The sequence below is a fragment of the Oncorhynchus tshawytscha genome, linkage group LG06 (assembly GCF_018296145.1).
Source record: "Oncorhynchus tshawytscha isolate Ot180627B linkage group LG06, Otsh_v2.0, whole genome shotgun sequence".
In the NCBI taxonomy this organism is placed as follows: Eukaryota; Metazoa; Chordata; class Actinopteri; order Salmoniformes; family Salmonidae; genus Oncorhynchus; species Oncorhynchus tshawytscha.
The window spans coordinates 36,737,742-36,759,417 of record NC_056434.1 but is presented as its reverse complement, the minus strand read 5'-3'; the positions used below and the strand labels follow the sequence as shown (position 1 = coordinate 36,759,417).

General features: G+C 41.4%; 1 protein-coding gene across 1 annotated transcript in view; it reads left to right on the top strand.

The window, feature by feature from the left end:
* The window catches only part of LOC112245451 (CD44 antigen), a 32,579-nt gene extending 11,131 nt beyond the window's left edge, over positions 1-21,448 (top strand). Inside the window, exons 2-8 of the mRNA XM_042323234.1 lie at positions 9,650-9,815; positions 11,614-11,753; positions 12,899-12,979; positions 15,303-15,755; positions 18,361-18,450; positions 20,961-21,039; positions 21,145-21,448. Of these exons, the coding sequence (XP_042179168.1) occupies positions 9,650-9,815; positions 11,614-11,753; positions 12,899-12,979; positions 15,303-15,755; positions 18,361-18,450; positions 20,961-21,039; positions 21,145-21,361 (1,226 nt within the window). The 3' untranslated portion in view covers positions 21,362-21,448. The remainder of the gene's footprint in view (positions 1-9,649; positions 9,816-11,613; positions 11,754-12,898; positions 12,980-15,302; positions 15,756-18,360; positions 18,451-20,960; positions 21,040-21,144) is intronic.
* Positions 21,449-21,676: the final 228 nt, after the last annotated feature.

The window sequence follows — 21,676 nt, the reverse complement described above, 5'->3', positions numbered from 1 at the left end:
AGCTCCTCCAGACTATCAGGGTTGTCCCGGGAAGCCAGTTTATCATTGAGAACCTCGCTGAGTACGTTCAGAAAGACTGAGTGAAGTGCCTCTATTTCAACTGCTCTCAGCGGCGAGTGTCCGAATGTCAATGGCGTAATGAGCTACACTCCGGCTGCCCTGCAGAAGCACAATGAGTCTTTGAGCAGCCACTTATGGGGTGATCAAAACCAATCCTCATCTCCTTGGTAAAGCTTTGCCAATTGAAACACATGTCTGATTGCTGCTCCCAGATGGCCTTGGCCCAGGCCAGAGCCGTCATGAGAGCAAGGAGATGACATGTGCCACTTTGGAATGCTCGGTGGAAATGATGATGCCTGCAACTCGAAGACCAGCGAATATTGGAGCAGGAACCCACGACACCTCCCAGGATGCTCCTCATAACGGGAGGCTCCCGAGGGGAAGAAGACGATGAGCTGGTAGGAAGTAGAGAGTTAGAAACCGCCACAGGTGCAGCAGCAGTTGCTTCCGTCTGTCCTGTCTGACAAATTCAGGCCTACATTTCAAAACCAACTATCAATGTGGCCAAGGCTGCAGTTATTTCTACAACCTCAGCCCTCGCGCTAGCCACTTTCCCCAGGGAATCCCTGTCGAAACCGGATGCAGTTTGATTGTCATCTTAAGTGGAGGTCCAATTCACAAACGTTGCCCCCTCGGCCCTCGATTTAGCTCGAGGGAACGAGTGAAGAACTTTGATCACTTCTGGGGTAGATACAGTATGAGCCACAATTCAATGCAAAATGTAGTCACTTGTCAAACTCTGCTTGTTGCGAAGGGTCAAATTCTATCAACAGGTCTGCATTTTGGGCATGTCAGACAAAATTATGATGATAGCCTGCTATAAAATATATATACAATACCATTCCAAAAGTTTGGGGTCATTTAGACATTTCCTTGTTTTTGAAAGAAAATCACATTTTTTGTCCATTAAAATAACATCAAATTGATCAGAAATACAGTGTAGACATTGTTAACGTTGTAAATGAATATTGTAGCTGGAAACTGCACATTTTTTATGGAATATCTACATATTTATCAGCAACCGTCACTCCTGTGTTCCAATGGCACGTTGTTAGCTAATCCAAGTTTATAATTTTAAAAGGCTAATTGATGATTAGAAAACCCTTTTGCAATTATGCTAGCACTGATGATCTTCTTGGCCTGCAACAACTGGTGTTGTAGGTGTCTTGGAGGGAAGGCAGTGTGCACCCAATGGTGTGTTCGGCTGAGCGTACCACCCTCTTTAGCGCCTTGCGGTCCGCGGCGGAGGTGTAGCCATACCAGGGTGTGATGCAGCCCGACAGTATGCTCTCGATGGTACTCCTGTAGAACACTGTGAGGGCCCTCGGGGACAGACCACATTTCTTCAGCATCCTGAGTTTGAAGAGTCACTGTCATGCCTTCTTCACCATGGTGTCTGTGTGATTTCACAATTTCAGCTCCTCAGAGATGTGCAAGCCAATAAACTTGTTGACCTTCTCCCTATGCGGCCCAGTTGATAAGGATGGAATGCCCGACCTGGTTCCTCTTGAAGATCACAATCAGCTCCTTTGTTTTGCTGACGTTCAGATTTTTTACCTGACACCACGCCATCAGAGTGCCTACCTGTGCATTCCTTTTGTCCAGGTGGGTGGGGGAAGTGTGCAGTGCAATAGAGATTGTGTCATCTCTGGATGTGTCAGGGCGGTAGACAAATTGTAGCACCAAACCCATGAGAAGAGAGAGAGATGGAGAGCGACAGGTTTGGACAGAGATAGATGTAGACAGGTATTGAAGCAGGTGGCTCAGCACTAGGGGGACCCATTGCTTTCATGGTCCTTCTTATCCCTATACACTGATCGTCGTGACCTGTTGCTCTGCCAGTGCCCAACAGTCTGGAGACACAACACAATTCTCGCTCGCACCACACCTTTCGCAACTGATATTTGTGCCTGTTGCCATTGGTAATCCTATATCAACAAGTACCATGGAGATAGAATATCTGGGGTGAGATATCCTGTGTGTGTGTGTGTGTGTGTGTGTGTGTGTGTGTGTGTGTGTGTGCACATGATGTTCATGCTTTTGCATTCTGTAGACAATAAGGCCTGACACTGTAAGAATATTGATGTTACAGTATGTGAATAATAACTCAATGTCCATTGATGATCAAAGCTGTGTATAGCCAAACCCATGAGAAGAGTGATAGATGGAGGGAGAGAGGGAGAGGTTCAGACAGAGATAGATGAAGACAGGCATTGAAGCGAGCGGCTCAGCCCAACGGACCTCGCTCTTGACGTCCCTCTTGTCCCTATACACTTATCCTCTTGGCCTGCTATTCTGCCAGTGCCCAACACCCTGGAGACAAAAGACAAAACACAATGATCGCTTGAACCACATATTTCGCAACTGATGTTTGTCTCTGTCGCTATGGTAATCATGTATCAGCAAGCACCATAGGATAGGATATCTGGGGTGAGATTTCCTATGTGAGTGTGTGTGCGTGCTCATGATGTTCATGCTTTTGCAGTCTATAGACATATTGATCTAATATTTCTATCCATTTTATTCTGACTATCTTTACAAACTTCCTCAGAAGATGAATATATGTACTATTCCTAGAGCTCTGAAGGCCCTTTTCTGGAGGTGAAATCACAACTGCACTGTGAAATAGCTCTTACACTCTTACACTCGTTTTTTCTGCTAGCACTGACTTTGCTGATTCAAGAAAATGTATAAGAGCATGTGCTAAATGACTAAAATGTAAATGTAAAAAAAGCTTAGAAAATATCCTTGTTTTTGAAGGAAAAACACATTAAAATAACATCAAATGGATCAGAAATACAGTGTAGACATTGTTAATGTTGTAAATGACTATTGTTGCTGGAAACGGCAGATTTTCTATGAAACATCTACATAGCCGTACAGAGGGCCATTATTAGCAACCATCACTCCTGTGCTCCAATGGTACGTTGTGTTAGCTAATCCAAGATTATAATTTTAAAAGGCTAATTGATCATTAGAAAACCCTCTTGCAATTATGTTAGCACAGCTGAAAACTGTGTTCCTGATTAAAGAAGAAATTAAACTGGCCTTCTTTAGAGTAGTTGAGTATCTGGATTATCAGCATTTATGAGATTGATTACAGGCTCAAAATGGAACTCATCAGTCTATTCTTGTTCTGAGAAATGAAGGCTATTCCATGCGAGAAAATGCCAAGAAACTGAAGATCTCGTACAATGCTGTGTACTACTCCCTTCACAGAACAGGGCAAACTGGCTCTAACCAGAATAGAAAGAGGAGTGAGAGGCCCCGGTGCACAACTGAGAAAGAGACGAGGTAGAGACACGGTAATTCCCACTCGGCTGCTCCAATACTGTAGTTCCCATTTCTTATTTCGGTATGTCACAAGACTGTATGATTGTGTCACAGAATAGATTCTCACCCAGATGCAAATGTGCTGTTCACCATTTTAGCAACTGACTGTGGAAAAGTGATCGGAAGCTTATACGATATGCTTGACATGATAATGATTCTGTTTGTTGCTGTGTGTGTGTTTCTGTGTGTGTGCTTCTGTGTGTGGGCGCACCACATCCTGTTCATTTGCAGTTCAACCCGTTATTTTCTGCCAGAAGATAGTTCCGCAGAACTCTCCCTTTTATCCAATGAGATAGTGTTGTTGTACTATAAAATGAGGGGCACATCACAGAGAAATGTTAGCCATATTATATTTAAACAATTGGTTACATAATGTCATCTAGTTAAGTGTGTTGTTGTATTTGCAGTTTTTATATTGTGTTTAGGGAAGTTTTAACTCTATGTTTGTGAGGTACAGGCCAAAGAACAGGGCATGTTTGCAAAAGGAGTGAAGTTATGTTTAAATCCTTGACCTTTTATTCTCATGGATATTGGCCTATATGGATAGGTGTAAGGGATTTCCTCCACTTCTTCTGAAGAGGAGAGGCGAGAAGGATCAGAGGACCAATATGCGGCGTGGTAAGAGTCCATGGTTCTTTTAATAAGAAATATTACACATGAACACGACTGAAATACAAAAATAATAAACGTCGAACGAACGAAACCCAAAACCGTACCGTGTGGTGAAAAACACAGACACGGAAACAAACACCCACAAGCAAACAGTGAAACCCAGGCTACCTAAGTATGATTCTCAATCAGAGACAACTAATTAAAAACATTTTTTTTTTTTAAACGTTACCTTTATTTTACTAGGCAAGTCAGTTAAGAACAAATTCTTATTTTCAATGACAGCCAAGGAACAATGGGTTAACTGCCTGTTCAGGGGCAGAAAGACAGCTCGGGGATTCGAACTTGCAACCTTTCGGTTACTAGTCCAACGCTCTAACCACTAGGCTACCCTGCCGCCCCAATAATGACACCTGCCTCTGATTGAGAACCATACTAGGCCCGAAACATAGAAATCCCCAAATCATAGAAAAACAAACATAGACTAGACTGCCCACCCCAACTCACGCCCTGACCATACTAAATAATGACAAAACAAAGGAAATAAAGGTCAGAACGTGACAATAGGGCTAAATTGAAATGTTTCTTAAAGAAGAATATTAAAAGTATATGCATAAGCATAGTAGAAATTTAAAGGGAACATTTTGGAGATTATGGGAAAATTATTACACCAAAGTTGAGGACACGACAGTTCACCTGACACCAGACTGACACCAGACTGAATCCAAACATTACACTGTTCGTCACATTTGTTTTTAATGAAATCTGAAAATACTCTGGATACATTCAGTAACATGATACAAATATTACTGGAAAATCTGGGATAGATGCAAGTTGCAACAAAAACGGCCCATTTTAAATCGCAATCTGGGTCAGGAAGTCATCATTTGAAAGCTTGTTCTATTACCAATATGACTACCTAAGTTATAAAATAGGATCTTACAATGTCAGGCGTTCACAAGGCAATTCAGAGAAACAGATTGTCATTTTGGTGCACATACCCACTGGGCACACACTGGTTGAATCAAAGTTTTTTCCACGTCATTTCAATTAAATTATGTTGAACCAACATGAAATAGACCTTGAACTTACGTCTGTGCCCAGTGGGTATATTCAAGTACATGATATATTTTGGTGAGTGTTCTGTGGAAAATGTTTGTCACAATAGACAAACATAGGTTCAGACGCAACGTCATCTTGTAACCCTATCAGACCCCAGCAAAAATGGGCTTTTCATTCATTCATTCTTTCTTCTACTTGTATATCCAGTGCTTATATTTAGCCTCACTTTGAAGTGTTTCGCCATTTTCTTTTCAGGACGGCCAGAGCTACAAGTATAACACAACACAATTTGACATAAACAGTTGCATTCATAAGTTATATTGACAAATGTCGAAATAAAATTGTCAGCCAAGGCAAAAACCTGATAAAAAGGAATTTATATGAATGCTGTAAGTACAGAAAATGTTGCTTAGTGGAAAATGAATATCCAACTAGTGATAATTGTTTGTAGTTTGTGACAGCAACTATTTGAACTATAAAAGACACGATGTCCTGGGATTTCCTGGGATTTTCTAGGCAGAAGAACCCCTCAACCTTCTAACGACTCTAGTGTAGCTTGAGAGCGTCATTGACCAAAAAACTTTACACGTGCGTGCCCGTTAGAGTCTCAGCTTTTCAATGTTTGTAGCTCAAACCATTCTGACTCTACGACATTTTTGTAAAAAGAACCAGCCCCTGGCCTCTTCGGAATCCTCCATTGTCTCACAAACACCGATCTAGGTCAGCCCCCGTTAATCACACAGACAAATTGTACAACCCAGAAGTCTGTAGCTCAAACACACAACATTTAAACAGGGTTAGAAGTCCTAAGTCACACTGGCGTAACAGTGGGACTAATATAACTTATGACATGAAAGCAGTATGCACTGTTTGGCTTGCTTGTATGACATCAAAGCGATATTTCAATATCAATGGAAAAAGCAAAAAATAAATAACTAAATACAATCCAAAAATTGTGAATGGGTATAATTTGTATGTATAAAATGTATATTAGTCAGATTTAAAATAACTAAATAGGGTAATTTTGTATACATTTATTTAAAAACATATTGGGCTGCTTCTGGGGGGATTCTGGTAAGATGCCGGCAAAGTCGGCTGAATTCCGATAGACAGAAACTGCGATGTACTTGGGCCGATTCTGGGCAGTCATTCGCTTTGATTTCTGGCCGAGTCCTTCACCCGATTCCGGGCCGATTCAATCAGTTCTGGCCCCCCGGAACTGATTGATTTGCTAGCTGGGAGACGGCAGGCAAGCTCAGGGTCAGGACAGGCAAAACAGGTTGTAACCAGAAATAGGAACAAACACAGAGAAAGACGCTGGCCCCACTTGATGGACAAGACCATTTGGCAACAGACAAACAGAAAATGCAGGTATAAATACACAGGGGACAATGTGTGAAAAATGGGAGTGGGGTAGGGGGTGGAGACAAGACAGATGAAACATATCAGGGGGTGACAGTTATACTGCATCTAAAATCAATATGTTGACATCAAAATTATTTTAAAGTTTTCCATACAAATTCTTTGACCCCTTTTGAATGGCATTGTAATTCCAAGCCACTGTAACGCACTTTTGATGAAATATTCATAGGCACTCTGTCAGGGTGTGTATGAAGGTGAAATTGGGTGCAGGAGAGCAGAGTATGCTTAAATAAAGCATACTTTATTATAGTTCCAAACCGAGAGCACAACAAAACAAATGCCCTCAAAAAACGGAACAATAAAGTAAAGCGCTTAACGAACATCACTTGACATGAAAACAATTACACACAAAACATGATGGGAAACAGAGGGTTAAATACAAGTCGATTGATTGGGGAAATGAAAACCAGGTGTGTATGAAAACAAGACAAGACAAATGGATATATGAAAAATGGAGCTGCGATGGCTAGAAAGCCGGTGACGTCGATCGCCGAATGCCTCCCGAACAAGGAGAGGAGCAGACTTTTGCGGAAATCGTGATACACTCATTGATGATGCATTGATCAGAATGCTCAGAACAACACAAACGTCCAAAGCAATATTGTGACGAAACATGCAATCCATGAATAGGGGTACTCCGGTATTGTTAGTCCTGGGTAAATACTAGTATGCCAGAGCTGCAGTGAGGTCCCCACTGATCCCATCTTTGTCAGTTACTGTTGAGTTATAGACTAGAAGAAATAGCTACTGGGTTCATAAGTATTTACCAAGACTATTCAACAAAGCGTAACGAAGTATTCAGTTCCATTACTTTACAAGTAGAAATGTAACCTGTTTTATATAAAAGCAGTATCAAGCAACATCTAAAGTTCCCTGTTAAGAGGACCTGTGTGGTTCTGTAAAATCAGCCAGTGACAAAGTACATACCTGCAATCCTTACATTGTAGCGCAGCAGGAGAGAGTGATTTCTACAACATTCAGGGATTGATTCATAGAAAGATTAATATGAAATGAAAGGCGAGTTCCTAACAATTTCAGGAAGCCAAGCTCGAGCTCTGTATGACTCACAGTGGTGGGGGCAGATGTTTCGATCAAGAGAGACCTTTAGAAAATGTGCACATTTTCTCTAACACTAAACATACAAATATGTATTGTACAGTTCTAAGGAAGGCAATATTATAGTTAGCCATTTTATAATTTGATTATATTTATAAATCATGTAAGTAATTTCAAGCATTATTCATACAGTTCTGTTGATGGTGACAGGTGTGCGCCATAACGAGCAGCCTGGTGACCTAGAGGCTAGAGAGGGAGCACACATGACACATAGGTTAATGTGATTAGCATGAGGTTGTAAGTAAGAAAAACATTTCCCATGACATAGACATAGCTGATATGGGCAGAAAGCTTAAATTCTTGTTAATCTAACTGCACTGTCCAATTGACAGTAGCTATTATAGTGAAAATATATCATACTATTGTTTGAGGAGAGTGCACAATTATGAACTTGAAAATGTATTATTAAACCAATTAGGCACATTTGGGCAGTATTGATGCAACATTTTGAACAGAAATGCAATGATTCATTGGATCAATCTAAAACTTTGCACATACACTGCTGCAGTCTAGTGGCCAAAATCAAAATTGCGTCTGGGCTAGAATAATACATTATTGTAACGGTTTTCTAGTGGTGATGAAGGAGAGTCGGACCAAACTGCAGCGTGTCGATTGAGATTCATGTTTAATCAAACAAAGAAACACGAACACTACACAAAACAATAAACGTAATCGAAACCGAAACAGCCTATCTAGTGTAAACTAACCGAGAGTACACATAGGACACTAAGGACAATCACCCACGACAAACTCAAAGAATATGGCTGCCTAAATATGGTTCCCAATCAGAGACAACGATAAGCACCTGCCTCTGATTGAGAACCACTCCAGACAGCCATAGACCTTGCTAGATAACCCACTAAGCTACAATCCCAATACCACCACCAAAACCCCAAGACAAACACACCACAATTACAAAAACCCCATGCCACACCCTGGCCTGACCAAATACATAAAGATAAACACAAAATACTTTGACCAGGGCGTGACAATTATGGCCTTCCTCTTGCATTTCAAAGATGATGGTACAAAAAAAACAAGAGAAAAACGCATGCTTTTTCTTTGTATCATCTTTTACCAGATCTAATGTGTTATATTCTCCTACATTAATTTCACAATTCCACAAACTTCAAAGTGTTTCCTTTTAAATGACATCAAGAATATGCATATACTTGCTTCAGGTCATGAGATACAGGCAGTTAGATTTGTGTGTCATTTTAGATGAAAATTTAAAAAAAGGGTCAGATCCTTAAGAGGTTTTAAATCCTACTGGGCACAGACGTCATTCAAAGTCCATTCCACGTTGGTTCAACATAATTTAATTGAAATTATGTGGAAATTGATTCAATTGATTCAACCACTGTATTGTGTCTATTGTTGTGAAATGATTAGATATTACTTGTTAGATATTTCTGCACTGTTGGAGCTAGAAACACAAGCATTTTGCTACACCCGCAATAACATCTGCAAATACGTGTATGTGACCAATACAATTTGATTTGATTTGTGTGCCCTGTGGTGTGTTTCTCATGTCTGTTATACATTTGTTAACCCAAAATTGTGATTACAATTCTAACTTTATTGCAAATACCACTGGGAAATGAATTTGTGTCACCCATCTATTTTATTTGTCACCAGTTGATAGTGTGTCTAGTACGTTGTGTGAAACTGACCACCTGACCTGCCAAGAGCAAAGGGAAAATTGTGATGGAAACTTGATTGTGAATACCAACTTTATTGCAAATGCCAGTGGGAAATGAATTTGTTTGACCCATCTGTTTTGTTTGTCACCAGTTGGTCTTGTGCCTAGTTAGGTGTGTGAAACTGACCACCTAACCTGACAAGAGCAATGCCTAGTTATTTTCAGACATATTGAAAAGTAACCTTTCTTCCACCTTGTGCTCTTTCAGTCTTTTGATGAAGTCGACATATGATATTTTTAAAATTCATAGTAACAAAATGGCCACCATGCAGTCACAGTGTCTCACAGGCGAATTTTCTCAAAACTAACCTCTCTCCCACCTTCTCCGCCTTCCCTCGGCTACAGTGAAATCTCGTAGCTGCAGCCATGCCGGAGTGTTCCACGTGGAAGGACCAGATCGCTACTCATTGACCTTGGACCTGGCCAAGAAGCTGTGTGAGAGCCTGGGAATCACCATTGCCAGCAGGGAACAGGTCATCGAGGCTCATGCCCATGGCCTAGAGACCTGCAGGTGAGGTCACACACCTGTCTTCATGACAACTGAGCCTCCGCTTAGGAACCCCAGGATGTGCCTTATCAAAGGGTAAACAACAGCTGATTCAAAGGAAAGAGATCAGCTAGATGTTTCCCTGAGACTATTGGGTCCTGTTCCAATATTCACACTAGCATACCACTTAGAATCAAGCTACGTATGTATCACACATGTGCTTGTGGTATACTAGTATGGCCATTGGAAAATACTTGTGAATCCCTTTTGTAAGTGTTTAAAAACATGTGGTAGGCTTATCACTCATTGAATGACGTTCTCTAAATCAAAAACACCCCTGCTGAAAAAAAGCCTAGACCAGCATATGATGGTAACTAGTGCTGGTTTTGCTGGTAATCAGCTTTCGTTGTGATTTAAAAAAAAACATTTTGGCCATACTTAGCAGCTTAAAGCTGAATTGCAGTACACGGCACATACAAGTATCTCAAAACACTTTAAAAACAAAACAAACATCATTAAAAAAATATGAAGGATGTGAGTATGCAGAAGATCTGGACTATTAAATTCTCAGTACGTTACTTCACGCCTCCAACAGATGGAGAGACAGTCAATAGCACAAGGTTTGAGCAGAGGGAGGTGAGGTGGTCAACAGGAGGAGCTGAGCAGTTAGATCAGGTCATCCAGGGGCAGGCAGGTAGCTCAAAGAGTCTCCACGTCTGTTTTCTCTGTAGTGGTAGGACACTTGTAGAATGAGATGCAGTTTGTATTTTAGCTCCACATGCAGGATTCAGTCAACACATAACTTCGGAGAAATACTCTTGAGCAATGAATTCCTCACTGCCTACTTGTCACTGTATTGTAGTCCCACTCTTGGATCGAGACCGTAGAAACATCCCAATGTAGGCCAATGTACTGAAATCAAAAGAGCTTGTAGCTAGCATTATTTACTTGCCAACTTTCAAAAGCTGGTTTGCAATTAAATCTTGGGAAGGATGTTTTGTTTGTTTATCCAGACTAAAGAGAGTTGGGTTATCCAACAATTGAAAGTGTTCAGTATGAATGCCAGGGTTAGGATGATGACTAATTGAGACTATCTAAACTGGACAACCATTTCAGTAACGGTGCAATCAATCAAACTAACAGATTGGATCCGTTTAGAAACAAATATGTGATTTTTATTTGTGTAGCATACAATTGATGAATCAATCAATGTACATGCAAAAACACAGATATTGAGTTTTAAAAAATCTAAAAATCTAACTGCAATAGAGGATGCTGGGAAATTTGATAATGATGGGACGTGGTTTTACCATGCTTGGGCGTGGTTTTACCATGCTTGTCAGACCAGCTTGACCAACTAGACCATGCTTGACCAGCATGGACCAGCTTGGTCACCAGCATACACCAGCTAGATCATGCTAGTCAGACTAGCACTGACCAGCATAGACCAACATGGACCTTTCGGTTTCAGGGGGGTTTTGCAGGGAAAACGGTAATGGTCAATAAATTGTATGATTACGGAGCCTTGTATGGTGTTCCTTATCTCAACTTAAACACTGCTAGCAGTATTGATTTATTGTGTCAATACAAATGATTGTTTAACTGAATTTACATTTAATCTCCTATTTAGATCATGTACAAGCACCCACCAAAAAAAAGTATTGTGTTATCTTGCTTCACCTCTACTTTAACTACATACTTTTTTACCTATATTTGACATACATCTTGAGTATTGCTGATAATTCTTTGGTGTAAGCTACAAGCTAATGGCTAACATACTATAGCAATTGGATCTTAAATGCTATTTGCCATTTGATTCTAGATATGGTTGGATCAGCAACGGAAACACCACCATCCTCAGACAAAAGGCTCATGTTAACTGTGCCAACAACACGACTGGGGTCTTCTTCCATCAAGTCTCTCCGGAAAAACCCTTTGATGCCTTCTGTTTCAATGCATCAGGTGAGTTTTTCTTTTTTCATAGCTCATATTGACCAGGACCTGGTTTCCCAAAAGTATGTTAATGCTAAGATAATTGTTAGAACCTTTGTAGGAGCATCATTAATTCTCAGAGCTGTTTCTCAAAACTATTATTGCTTAAGTTGAACTTGAAAACACTCATTAATTACCAACTGCCTCAGACCACTTATAGAACAGTGCGTTATTAAATGCTTTTTTGCCCTTCGTTTTATTGTCGTATAAAGCTGGTCTTCTTTTTAAACAATCTTTATTGAGAGTTGTCATTATATTGCGAGGAACTGGAGTTTTATCAGAATTTTTGTTCTGTTTTGTCCTCCGTTATTTGAGTGATTTATACACAGAAGACCTCCGCAAACCATGGAATTGCGATGTTTATCTGTCTCGGTGAATGCTGATAACTTCAGAATGACGTTGACTCGGCCTACAAATATAAAGATGCCAATGTTCTTTGCAATTGTTACAAACAAATAAAGGATACAAATATGCTTCAAATTAAAACCGAGATGACGGCAATCAAAAAATATATATACATTATTGGATACATAGCACATTGGCCTACATATTTAACTCATATTAAAATCTATTTCATGTTCAACCGAGTTCTATTTTGATAATTGTCGGCTATTGTCTGTAATTGTTCAGTATATGTTTCATGATGTGGAAAAACAAATGTGAACAATGATGTCCCAAATCTGTGATTTAGTGCATTATTAAAGGTAAGCAATTAGAAAAAGCATCAATATTAGCAGCCATATAGGTGATAATATTTCTCTAGGAGCTGATCCATCGTCAGTATTGTGGAATAATTCCAATGTTATGCTAAGATTTGAATGGAGAAAGTTCATCCAAGATTAGCGCTGCCTTTCTCCCGATCCTACCAGTATCGACACATGCTCCAACAATGCACTTAGTGAAAGTTCTCCCTATGTGGTGATTTGGGAAATGTATGTGTCTTCCAAAAACCGGGCCTAGTTTTGGCACAATGATCCCTTAAAACACACATAAATTTTATTAATGACTCTTCCCATCCTCGCCATTCTTAGAACTTGGACTATAACATGTGCTGAAGATAATTACACATTTGTGCTTTGTTCCTCATCCCTGATCCAAACTTCTGTTTTTGACAGAGTTGGCTGAAAAGAACTGTGATGCGGCCATCAACCCTGATTCAACAGGACCAGAGAGTGTTCAGGTGACAGATGCTGCAGGTCAGTCCTGTCTTTTTCACCAGTCACATCATCAAAATCATAACCTTTTCCATCTCCTCTGTATTTCATACAGTATGCCATTCCGCAGCTACACTTTGATTTATTAGGATCCCCATTAGCGACAGCTACTGTCCGACACGTAACGAAATAATCAAAAGACATTACAATTGAACATGTAGTGTGTATGCGCGTATATCAGTTACACATACTGTACATAAACACAACAAGTAGGTCACATGGGGGAGAGGCATTGTGCCATGAGCTGTTGCTTTACTTGTTTTTTGAAACCAGGTTTGCTGTTCACGTCTGTATAATACTGTAGGTTTCCTTGAATGTGTTCTGGACCTGGGGTAAGTGGCTGGTGGGGTAAGTGTGTGTATCAGTGCTGTGTATAAGTTGACTATGCAAACAATTTGGAATTTCCAAACACAGTGATCTTTCTTATAAAAACAAGAAGTGACGCAGTCAGTCTTTCCTCACCTCTTAGCCAAGAGCACCTGGCATGCATAGTATTAATATTAGCCCTCTGATTACAATGAAGAGCTTGACGTGTCGCTCTGTTCAGGGCCAGCTGCAGCTTAACTAGGTCTTTCTTTGCAGCACTTGACCATATGACTGGACAATAAAACAGATGAGATAAAACTAGAGCCTGCAGGACTTTGTCGAGTGTGGTGTCAAAAAAGCGCAGCATCTCTTTAGTACAGACATACCTCTCCCCATCTTTACAACCATTGAACCTAAATGTTTTGACCATGAGAGTTTACAATCTAAGGTAACACCAAGTCATTTAGTCTGCTCAACTTGTTCAACAGCCACACCATTCATTACCAGATTCAGCTGAGGTATAGAACTTAGGGAATGATTTGTACCAAATATAATGCTCTTAGTTTTAGAGATGTTCAAGACCAGTTTATTTTGGCCACCCATTCCATAACAAACTGCAACTCTTTGTAAAGGTTTTCAGTGACTTCATTGGATGTGGTTGCATTAGCTGTGGTTGCTGATGTGTACATGGTTGAATCATCAGCATACATGGACACACATGCATTGTTTATTGCCAGTGGCAGTTCATTGGTAAAAATAGAAAAGAGTAGAGAGCCTAGAGAACTGCCCTGTGGTACACAACACTTTACATGTTTGACATTAGAGATGCTTCCATTAAAGAAAACCCTCTGAGTTCAATTAGATAGATAGCTCTGAATCCACGATATGGCAGAGGTTGAAAAGCCATAACACATACATTTTCTCAACAACAGGTTATGATCAATGATATCAAAGTATGCACTGCAATCTAACTGTACAACTCCCACAATATTCTTATCATCAATTTCTTTCAACCAATCATAAGTAATTTGTGTCAGTGCAGTACATGTCGAGTGCCCTTCTCTATAAGCATGCTGAATGTCTAATGTTCATTTGTTTACAGAGAAATAGCATTGTACTTTTAACAGTTTGCTAAGAGCTGTCAGCAAGCCAATAGGTCTGCGGTTAGAACCAGTAAAGGCCGCTTTACCACTCTTTAGTTGTGGAATGACTTTGGCTTCCCTCCAGGTCTGAGGACAAAGACTTTCCTCTAGGCTCAGATAAAATATATGACAAATAAGAGTGGCTATAGATTCAGCTACCTCCTCAGTAGCTTTCCATCTAAGTTGTCAATGCCAGGAGGTTTGTCATTACAGATCGATAACAATACTTTTTCCTCCTCTCCCACACTAACTTTACTAAATTCAAACTTACAATGCTTTTGTTGTTGACATTTCCCACCTAAGTTTGCCCACTTTGCCAATGAAGTAATCATTAAATTAATTGGCAACATCAACATCTGATTAGTTGAAAATGGAGTTGAATTTGTCTTTTTGCTCACTATCTAGTAGTAAGTAAGCCTTGGACAAGTAAGCATTATCTAAGCCAGAACGGCCCATTCGGCAGGAGCCTATGTCCTGATTCTGTAGCATATGGCAGCTTGATGTACAAGTATAGCTCCTGGACAGGGCCTACACTATCTTCCTCTGGAATTTTGGCAGAACGGATTTCCTCAGATATTCACAACTAGGATGTCTGAGAGAATGCCAAGAGTGTGCAAAGCTGTCATCAAGGCAAAAAGTGGCTACTTTGAAGAATCTAAAATATGAAATATCTTTTGATTTGTTTAACACTTTTTTTGGTTAGTACATGATTCCATATGTGTTATTTCATAGTTTTGATGTCTTCACTATTATTCTGCAATGTAGAAAATAGTACAAATGAAGTAAAACCCTTGAATGAGTCGGTGTGTCCAAGCATTTGACTGGTACTGAATATCTTTGGTCTGTTTTTCACAAAGGTGAGGCCACAGACCCTGAGAATGGAGCCCAGCCGGAGACCACCATCAACTCCGAGCCTGACACCCAGGACACCACCTCCGCCCCTGGAGAAAAGGGAGCAGAGAACACCACTGAAGTAATGGAAGCATTGGACACAGACCAGCCTGCACCCACTGAGGCCAGCCAAGTAAAGTCAACAGCATTTGCTGAGGGTTATGCTTCAGAGGGGGCAGCCACAGAAAGCCTTAGCATAGGAATGACGGTTGAGGGGAATGGGACCCAGAAAGCCAGCCCCACTGAGCACCCTGGGGTGGTGGTCACTGAGATGGAAGAAACCACTGTGTCTGGAATGTTGCCTTCTGGCTCAGATGAGGAGGGGGCCTCTTCTATGGCACCATCTGTTAAAGAGCCAGGAGAACCACAGGGCCGGGCCAGAGAGGAGGATTTACAGGAGAAGGAGGTGGAGTTAGGAGGTAAGGAATGACTGTTTGTAACATACATAATATTACATACAGAATGCTGTTTTTTGCTTCGTCGTTCAGTTTGGTATCTTGAAGAAAATTATTACAATTTATTTCAATAAAATAGCACCCTTTAAAATACAAATACATCTCAAGTAAATAATCTCATGTCAGAACAGTAAAACATAACATTTATAAAACATGTTTGTCATAGGATGTTTGTCATAGGATTGCTGTGACAGGATGACAGCTTACCACCACAAAGCTTCCACTGAGCCTAAAAATAATCAGTTTCAATACTCAAGTGCAGAATTTTCAAAGGGTAGAATGTCCTTAGGTACATTAATGCATTGCTTCTGGCAAAATGTTGAACCAGCGACCTTTGTCCAGTCAGTGTTATCACCTGTGAGAGAGCAGTGAGTTTGTGTGAATACCTTATGCTATTTTTAGTACTACGTTGATATTGGTTACTGCATTGTTGGGTTTAGAGCTAGCAAGAAAGGCATTTCACTGTACTTGTGCACGTGACATTAAAACTGAAATATTTATATACAGTAAGATGTTCTTCTTTAGACACCTGGTGACACCCCAGAGAGAGAAAAGTGGTGGGCTGTGGATAGGAAGCCTAAACTAAAGACACACTACTCTAAGACAATTTCAAATAGCACATTTAGCCTAATATAAATATATTTTGCTGACTTTTATTCCAACAAAAAACCACCAAATCAGACAAATCTCCACGATGAAACCTTTAATACTATGCCATTAATCTATATAAGAAAAAAAATATATCCTAAAAGTTGTACAAGACTTTTACAGATGTATCATCTAAATATCTTCAGTTCTACTGTACGGAACAGTTGTGTTATTAATCAACGCCATGTAAGAACTGGTCTAGCCAGAATCACTAAAACACATCACTATAATGTCACTTCTCTTCTCTGTCCGTACTGTACTTCCCTACTGTTTCCAAGGCGACTCAAACATTTAGTGCTTTGAAGGTGATTCATTTAATCATATGAATCTCTAAATATACTGCACATCTGCAAGTTCGTCATTCTCCTCAAAACTTCTGTCAAGATGTATTATCATGCAATCTCTAATACAGTCTTCTCAGCTGAGATGTTAAAAGTTGATATTAAAAAAGTGAAGAACAGAACTAACACTATATTTACCTGTTGAAACTGAATGACTTTTTGACATTTAGAACTATCCCTAACATTTTCTTGGAAGTGCTGCCTCTGAGAACTTAGAGAAGGATTCTTATAACAGATAGCCGACCACCCACACACAAGTTTGGTCTGACTCTGGAAAGTTAGAGAACTAAGCTCGCCCCCTGGTGTTGGGGTGTGAAAAGGATTGTGGATTAAAACTCAGAACTCTCACTTCAATATCCACTGTTGTTTGTAGCTCACTATGTTTGGGCATTTAGTGTTTATATAAGACAAATTACAATAGTTATAAAAGCTATAACCCACTTTATAGAAAAATGTTCAAGTGCAAGGAATCATTTGTATTTACATAGTCAGCTCTGGTTGCTGAAATAAGAGGCTAAAATCAAAACGGTAGAGCTGTGTTCTGATTACACTCAGATTCATGAAAACATATTCCATAGAGACTTGAAAGTTTGTTTTTCTGTGCGTGTCCTCTGAGGAGTTAGTTTGAAGAGGGCTCCCTCTGTTGTGACCAGATAAGGGAGAGGGGGAAAGAGAGGAGCACTGCTAAACTACTGACAGTGCCACAGAATGACTCTTCCTCACAACTCTTTGTCTGCACTGTCTCAAATTCTCAATGCTTTATGTGACCTCTCTCTGCATAAATGCATAAATGGTTTAATGTAAACTATTTATGGTACTACCGTGCACCACTGAGCTATATATTCATCCTGAATAGTGAAATCCATTTTGGGTTATAAAATAACATCTGCTGCCTCACTAGCTTTCATTATGTATCACATTATGGTTGGATTCTTATTATTGCATTTTTTTCTGTATTTTGAGACAGTTTCTAAGTGGTAGAGAGGAAGACAGTAGGAAGGATGGACATGGGGGTTGATCCGGTAGAGGACATAGGCCTATTTCTATGGGGAATAGCTGCCCATTCAACCAAATCATGCACTACCTTTCCACCAGAGCCCTGTGTGAGGAATAAGGTGACGTTGATTTACCCTATGAGAGAGAATCTCAGATCAAACATCACAACCTGTTCTGTGACTGGTTAAAGTTATGGGCAGTTTATTACATTTCTCTCTTTATTACACTTGGCACAATGTCACTTACTCATCAATAATTCATAAATCACGTTATAATATTCCATGAACAGATTCACACAGGTGACCAAATTACTCAAGATTTTACTTCTGGGTTACATAGACAAATCACTTTTCAATGAAATGTTGGCATTCACTCTCAGGTTCCAACTCTGCCCCAAAGGAGTTATGCATTCCTTAGTATGTTCTGTGCACTCCACAGCTAATACATCAGCCCTGTAGTAGCAAATGATTCCTGGTCATCAAATGATTATATTCATCACATGATTCCACAAGTTGGCATCTATGTGTAAACCATGTGTTAGAGATGTTTGTTTAACACTGTCTCTCCCTGTTATCCCCATAAAGCCTCCACGCAGCCCATTCCTAATGGGAAGATGAATCCAGGTATGGGAGCAGACCCTACTCCAGCTGGGAAGGAGATCAGTAGCACACCCAGTGAGTGGCCCACTACCCCTAATAACGCTACTACATGGTTGGGCATGCGGACCACCGCCCACCTTTCGAAGGCCCTCATATTGTTTTACTCCGTCGGGGTCTCAACTTCCTGTTGCGAGTTTGATTAGAGTAGACCACACAAGGTGCAATTTCGAAATGTGCGTTGTGCATCAGCAGTTTTCCTCTTGTTATGTCAGTCACTGATAGTCACTTAATTAGCCCATGTCAGCTAACATTAGTTTAGGGGACAGCAATCTAAACTTGTAGTTATCAAGGTCGGATTACCGCCTGGGGGGCCTCCATTGATTTTGTTAGTTATTCTCTCTCTGATATCATATTAAAAAACAGCTCAATTTCCTCTCCACCCATGGTAAAATGAGTAATGGGGGATTGGCGGCAGCGGCACAACTGCGGCCCCTCATGATGAGGTCAGATCTTTTGTAACCCTCCCTCTATCAAAGTTACCAATCCCTGCTCTAACTAGTAGTAAGAATACTATTATTGTACATGATATTAGTGATCCATGTAATAATGTTAATGTCATTTTAATGGATTATATGGTTTAATGGATTAATAATGGAGAACATTGTTACGGTTTTCTAGGTGTGGGAGAGTCGGATCAAAATGCAGCGTGTAGATTGCGATCCATGTTTAATGAACGAACGTAAAACACGAATCAATAACAAACACTACAAAACAAAGAACTTAACGAAAACCGAAACAGCCTATACTTGTGTAAACTAACACTGAGACAGGAACAACGACACATAGGACAATCACCCACGACAAACTCAAAGAATATGGCTGCCTAAATATGGTTCCCAATCAGAGACAACGATAAACACCTGCCTCTGATTGAGAACCACTCCAGAAGCCATAGACTTTGCTAGATAACCCACTAAGCTACAATCCCAATACCACCACCAAAACCCCAAGACAAACACACCACAATTACAAAAACCCCATGCCACACCCTGGCCTGACCAAATACATAAAGAAAAACACAAAATACTTAGACCAGGGCGTGACAGAACTCCAGCAGCGCTGTAGAGGAAAAAGGCTCCGGCAGCGCTGAACAGACGGGAGACTCCGGCAGCGCAGGAGAGGAGAAAGGCTCCGGCAGCGCTGGAGAGGCGAGGCGGCACTGTAGGCCTGATGCGTGGTGCTGGTACTGGTGGTACTGAACCGAGAACACGCACAGGAAGCCTGATGCGTGGTGCTGGTACTGGTGGTACTGAACCGAGAACACGCACAGGAAGCCTGGTGCGGGGAGCTGCTACCGGAGGGCTGGAGTGTGGAGGTGGCACAGGATGGGCTAGACCGTGAAGGCGTACTGGAGATCTTGAGAGCAGTGCTGGCACAGGACGTGCAAGGCTAGGGATGTGCACAGGAGGCCTGGTGCGTGAGACTGGCACCAACTTCACCAGCTGACTAACACGCACCTCAGGATGAGTATGGAGCGCTAACCCAGGTGCCATCAAATCCCCGACACGTTCCGTCGGGCGAATTCCATGCAAAAAGCACCAACACAGCAACTCCCTCATTTCTCTCTCCTCCAATTTCCCCATTAACTCCTTCACAGTCTCTGCTTCGCTCACCTCCAACACCAGCTCTGGTTCTGGTCTCCTCCTTGGCTCCTCACGATAAACAGGGAGAGTTGGCTCAGGTCTGACTCCTGACTCTGCCACACTCTCCCTGAGCCCCCCAAGAAATTTTTGGGGCTGACTCTCAGGCTTCCTTCCGAGTCGCCGTGCTGCCTCCTCATACCGGCGCCTCTCCGTTTTCGCCGCCTCCAGTTCTTCTTTGGGGCGGCGATATTCTCCAGGCTGAGCCCAGGGTCCTTCTCCGTTTAGGATTTCCTCCCATGTCCAGAAATTCTTATTGCGCATCTCCTCTTTGGGCTGCTCCTGCCTGTTGACACGCTGCTTGGTCCGTTTGTGGTGGGTGATTCTGTTACGGTTTTCTAGGTGTGAAGGAGAGTCGGACCAAAATGCAGCGTGTAGATTGCGATCCATGTTTAATGAACGAACGTAAAACACGAATCAATAACAAACACTACAAAACAAAGAACTTAACGAAAACCGAAACAGCCTATACTTGTGTAAACTAACACTGAGACAGGAACAACAACACATAGGACAATCACCCACGACAAACTCAAAGAATATGGCTGCCTAAATATGGTTCCCAATCAGAGACAACGATAAACACCTGCCTCTGATTGAGAACCACTCCAGACAGCCATAGACTTTGCTAGATAACCCCACTAGCTACAATCCCAATACAGACACACCAAAACCCCAAGACAAAACACACCACAATACAAAAACCCCATGCCACACCCTGGCCATACCCAATACATGAAGAAAAACACAAAATACTTAGACCAGGGCGTGACAAAAATACTGACATTTATATAGCGCTTTTCAAATCACATTGTATTAAGGGTACAAATTAAGAGACATTTGCTACACATCATTCAACATTTATCATTATGTTCCTCTATGCAGATTGGCTGATCATTGTGGGAGTGCTTGTGGCACTGGTTGCTATTCTCCTCACGTGTTTTGTTGTGGTCAAGTATAAGAGGTAGGTCTCACTTCACCAGTCCGAATTCTGGTCGAAAAATCTCTCTCTCTGTTAGCTGGTAACAGCAACCTAATGTGTACACTCTTCCCTCTTTCTGTCTGTTAGCTGGTGCGGTCAGCAGCAGACCCTGATGATCACCAACAAGGATGGGAATGAGGGTAACGGTGCGGCGGCAGCGTCAGTGGCTAGCTCCCGCGCCCAGGAGAGAGAGCAGGAGATGGTGACCCTGATGAATAAAGAGAAGATCCAGGAAAACGGAAACAAGGAGGAGTTCACCGCCATCACACTGGAGGAGTCCCCAGAGAAAGAACAGCTAGCGTGAGAGAGTAGAGGAGACAGGGAGACAGGGAGACAGAGAGTGAGTGAGTGAGTGAGTGAGTGAGTGAGTGAGTGAGTGAGTGAGTGAGTGAGTGAGTGAGTGAGTGAGTGAGTGAGTGAGTGAGTGAGTGAGTGAGAGAGAGAGAGAGAGCAAGAGAGAAAGAGAGAGAGAGCGAGAGAGAGAGAGAGAGAGAGAGAGAGAGTGAGAGAGAGAGAGAGAGAGAGAGAGAGAGAGAGAGAAGAATAGCTATGGGGGTCATGACACTGGGGCAGGACTAGAGAGAGGCTGGGTGGGATGGAGACCGACACTTTGGCCTGG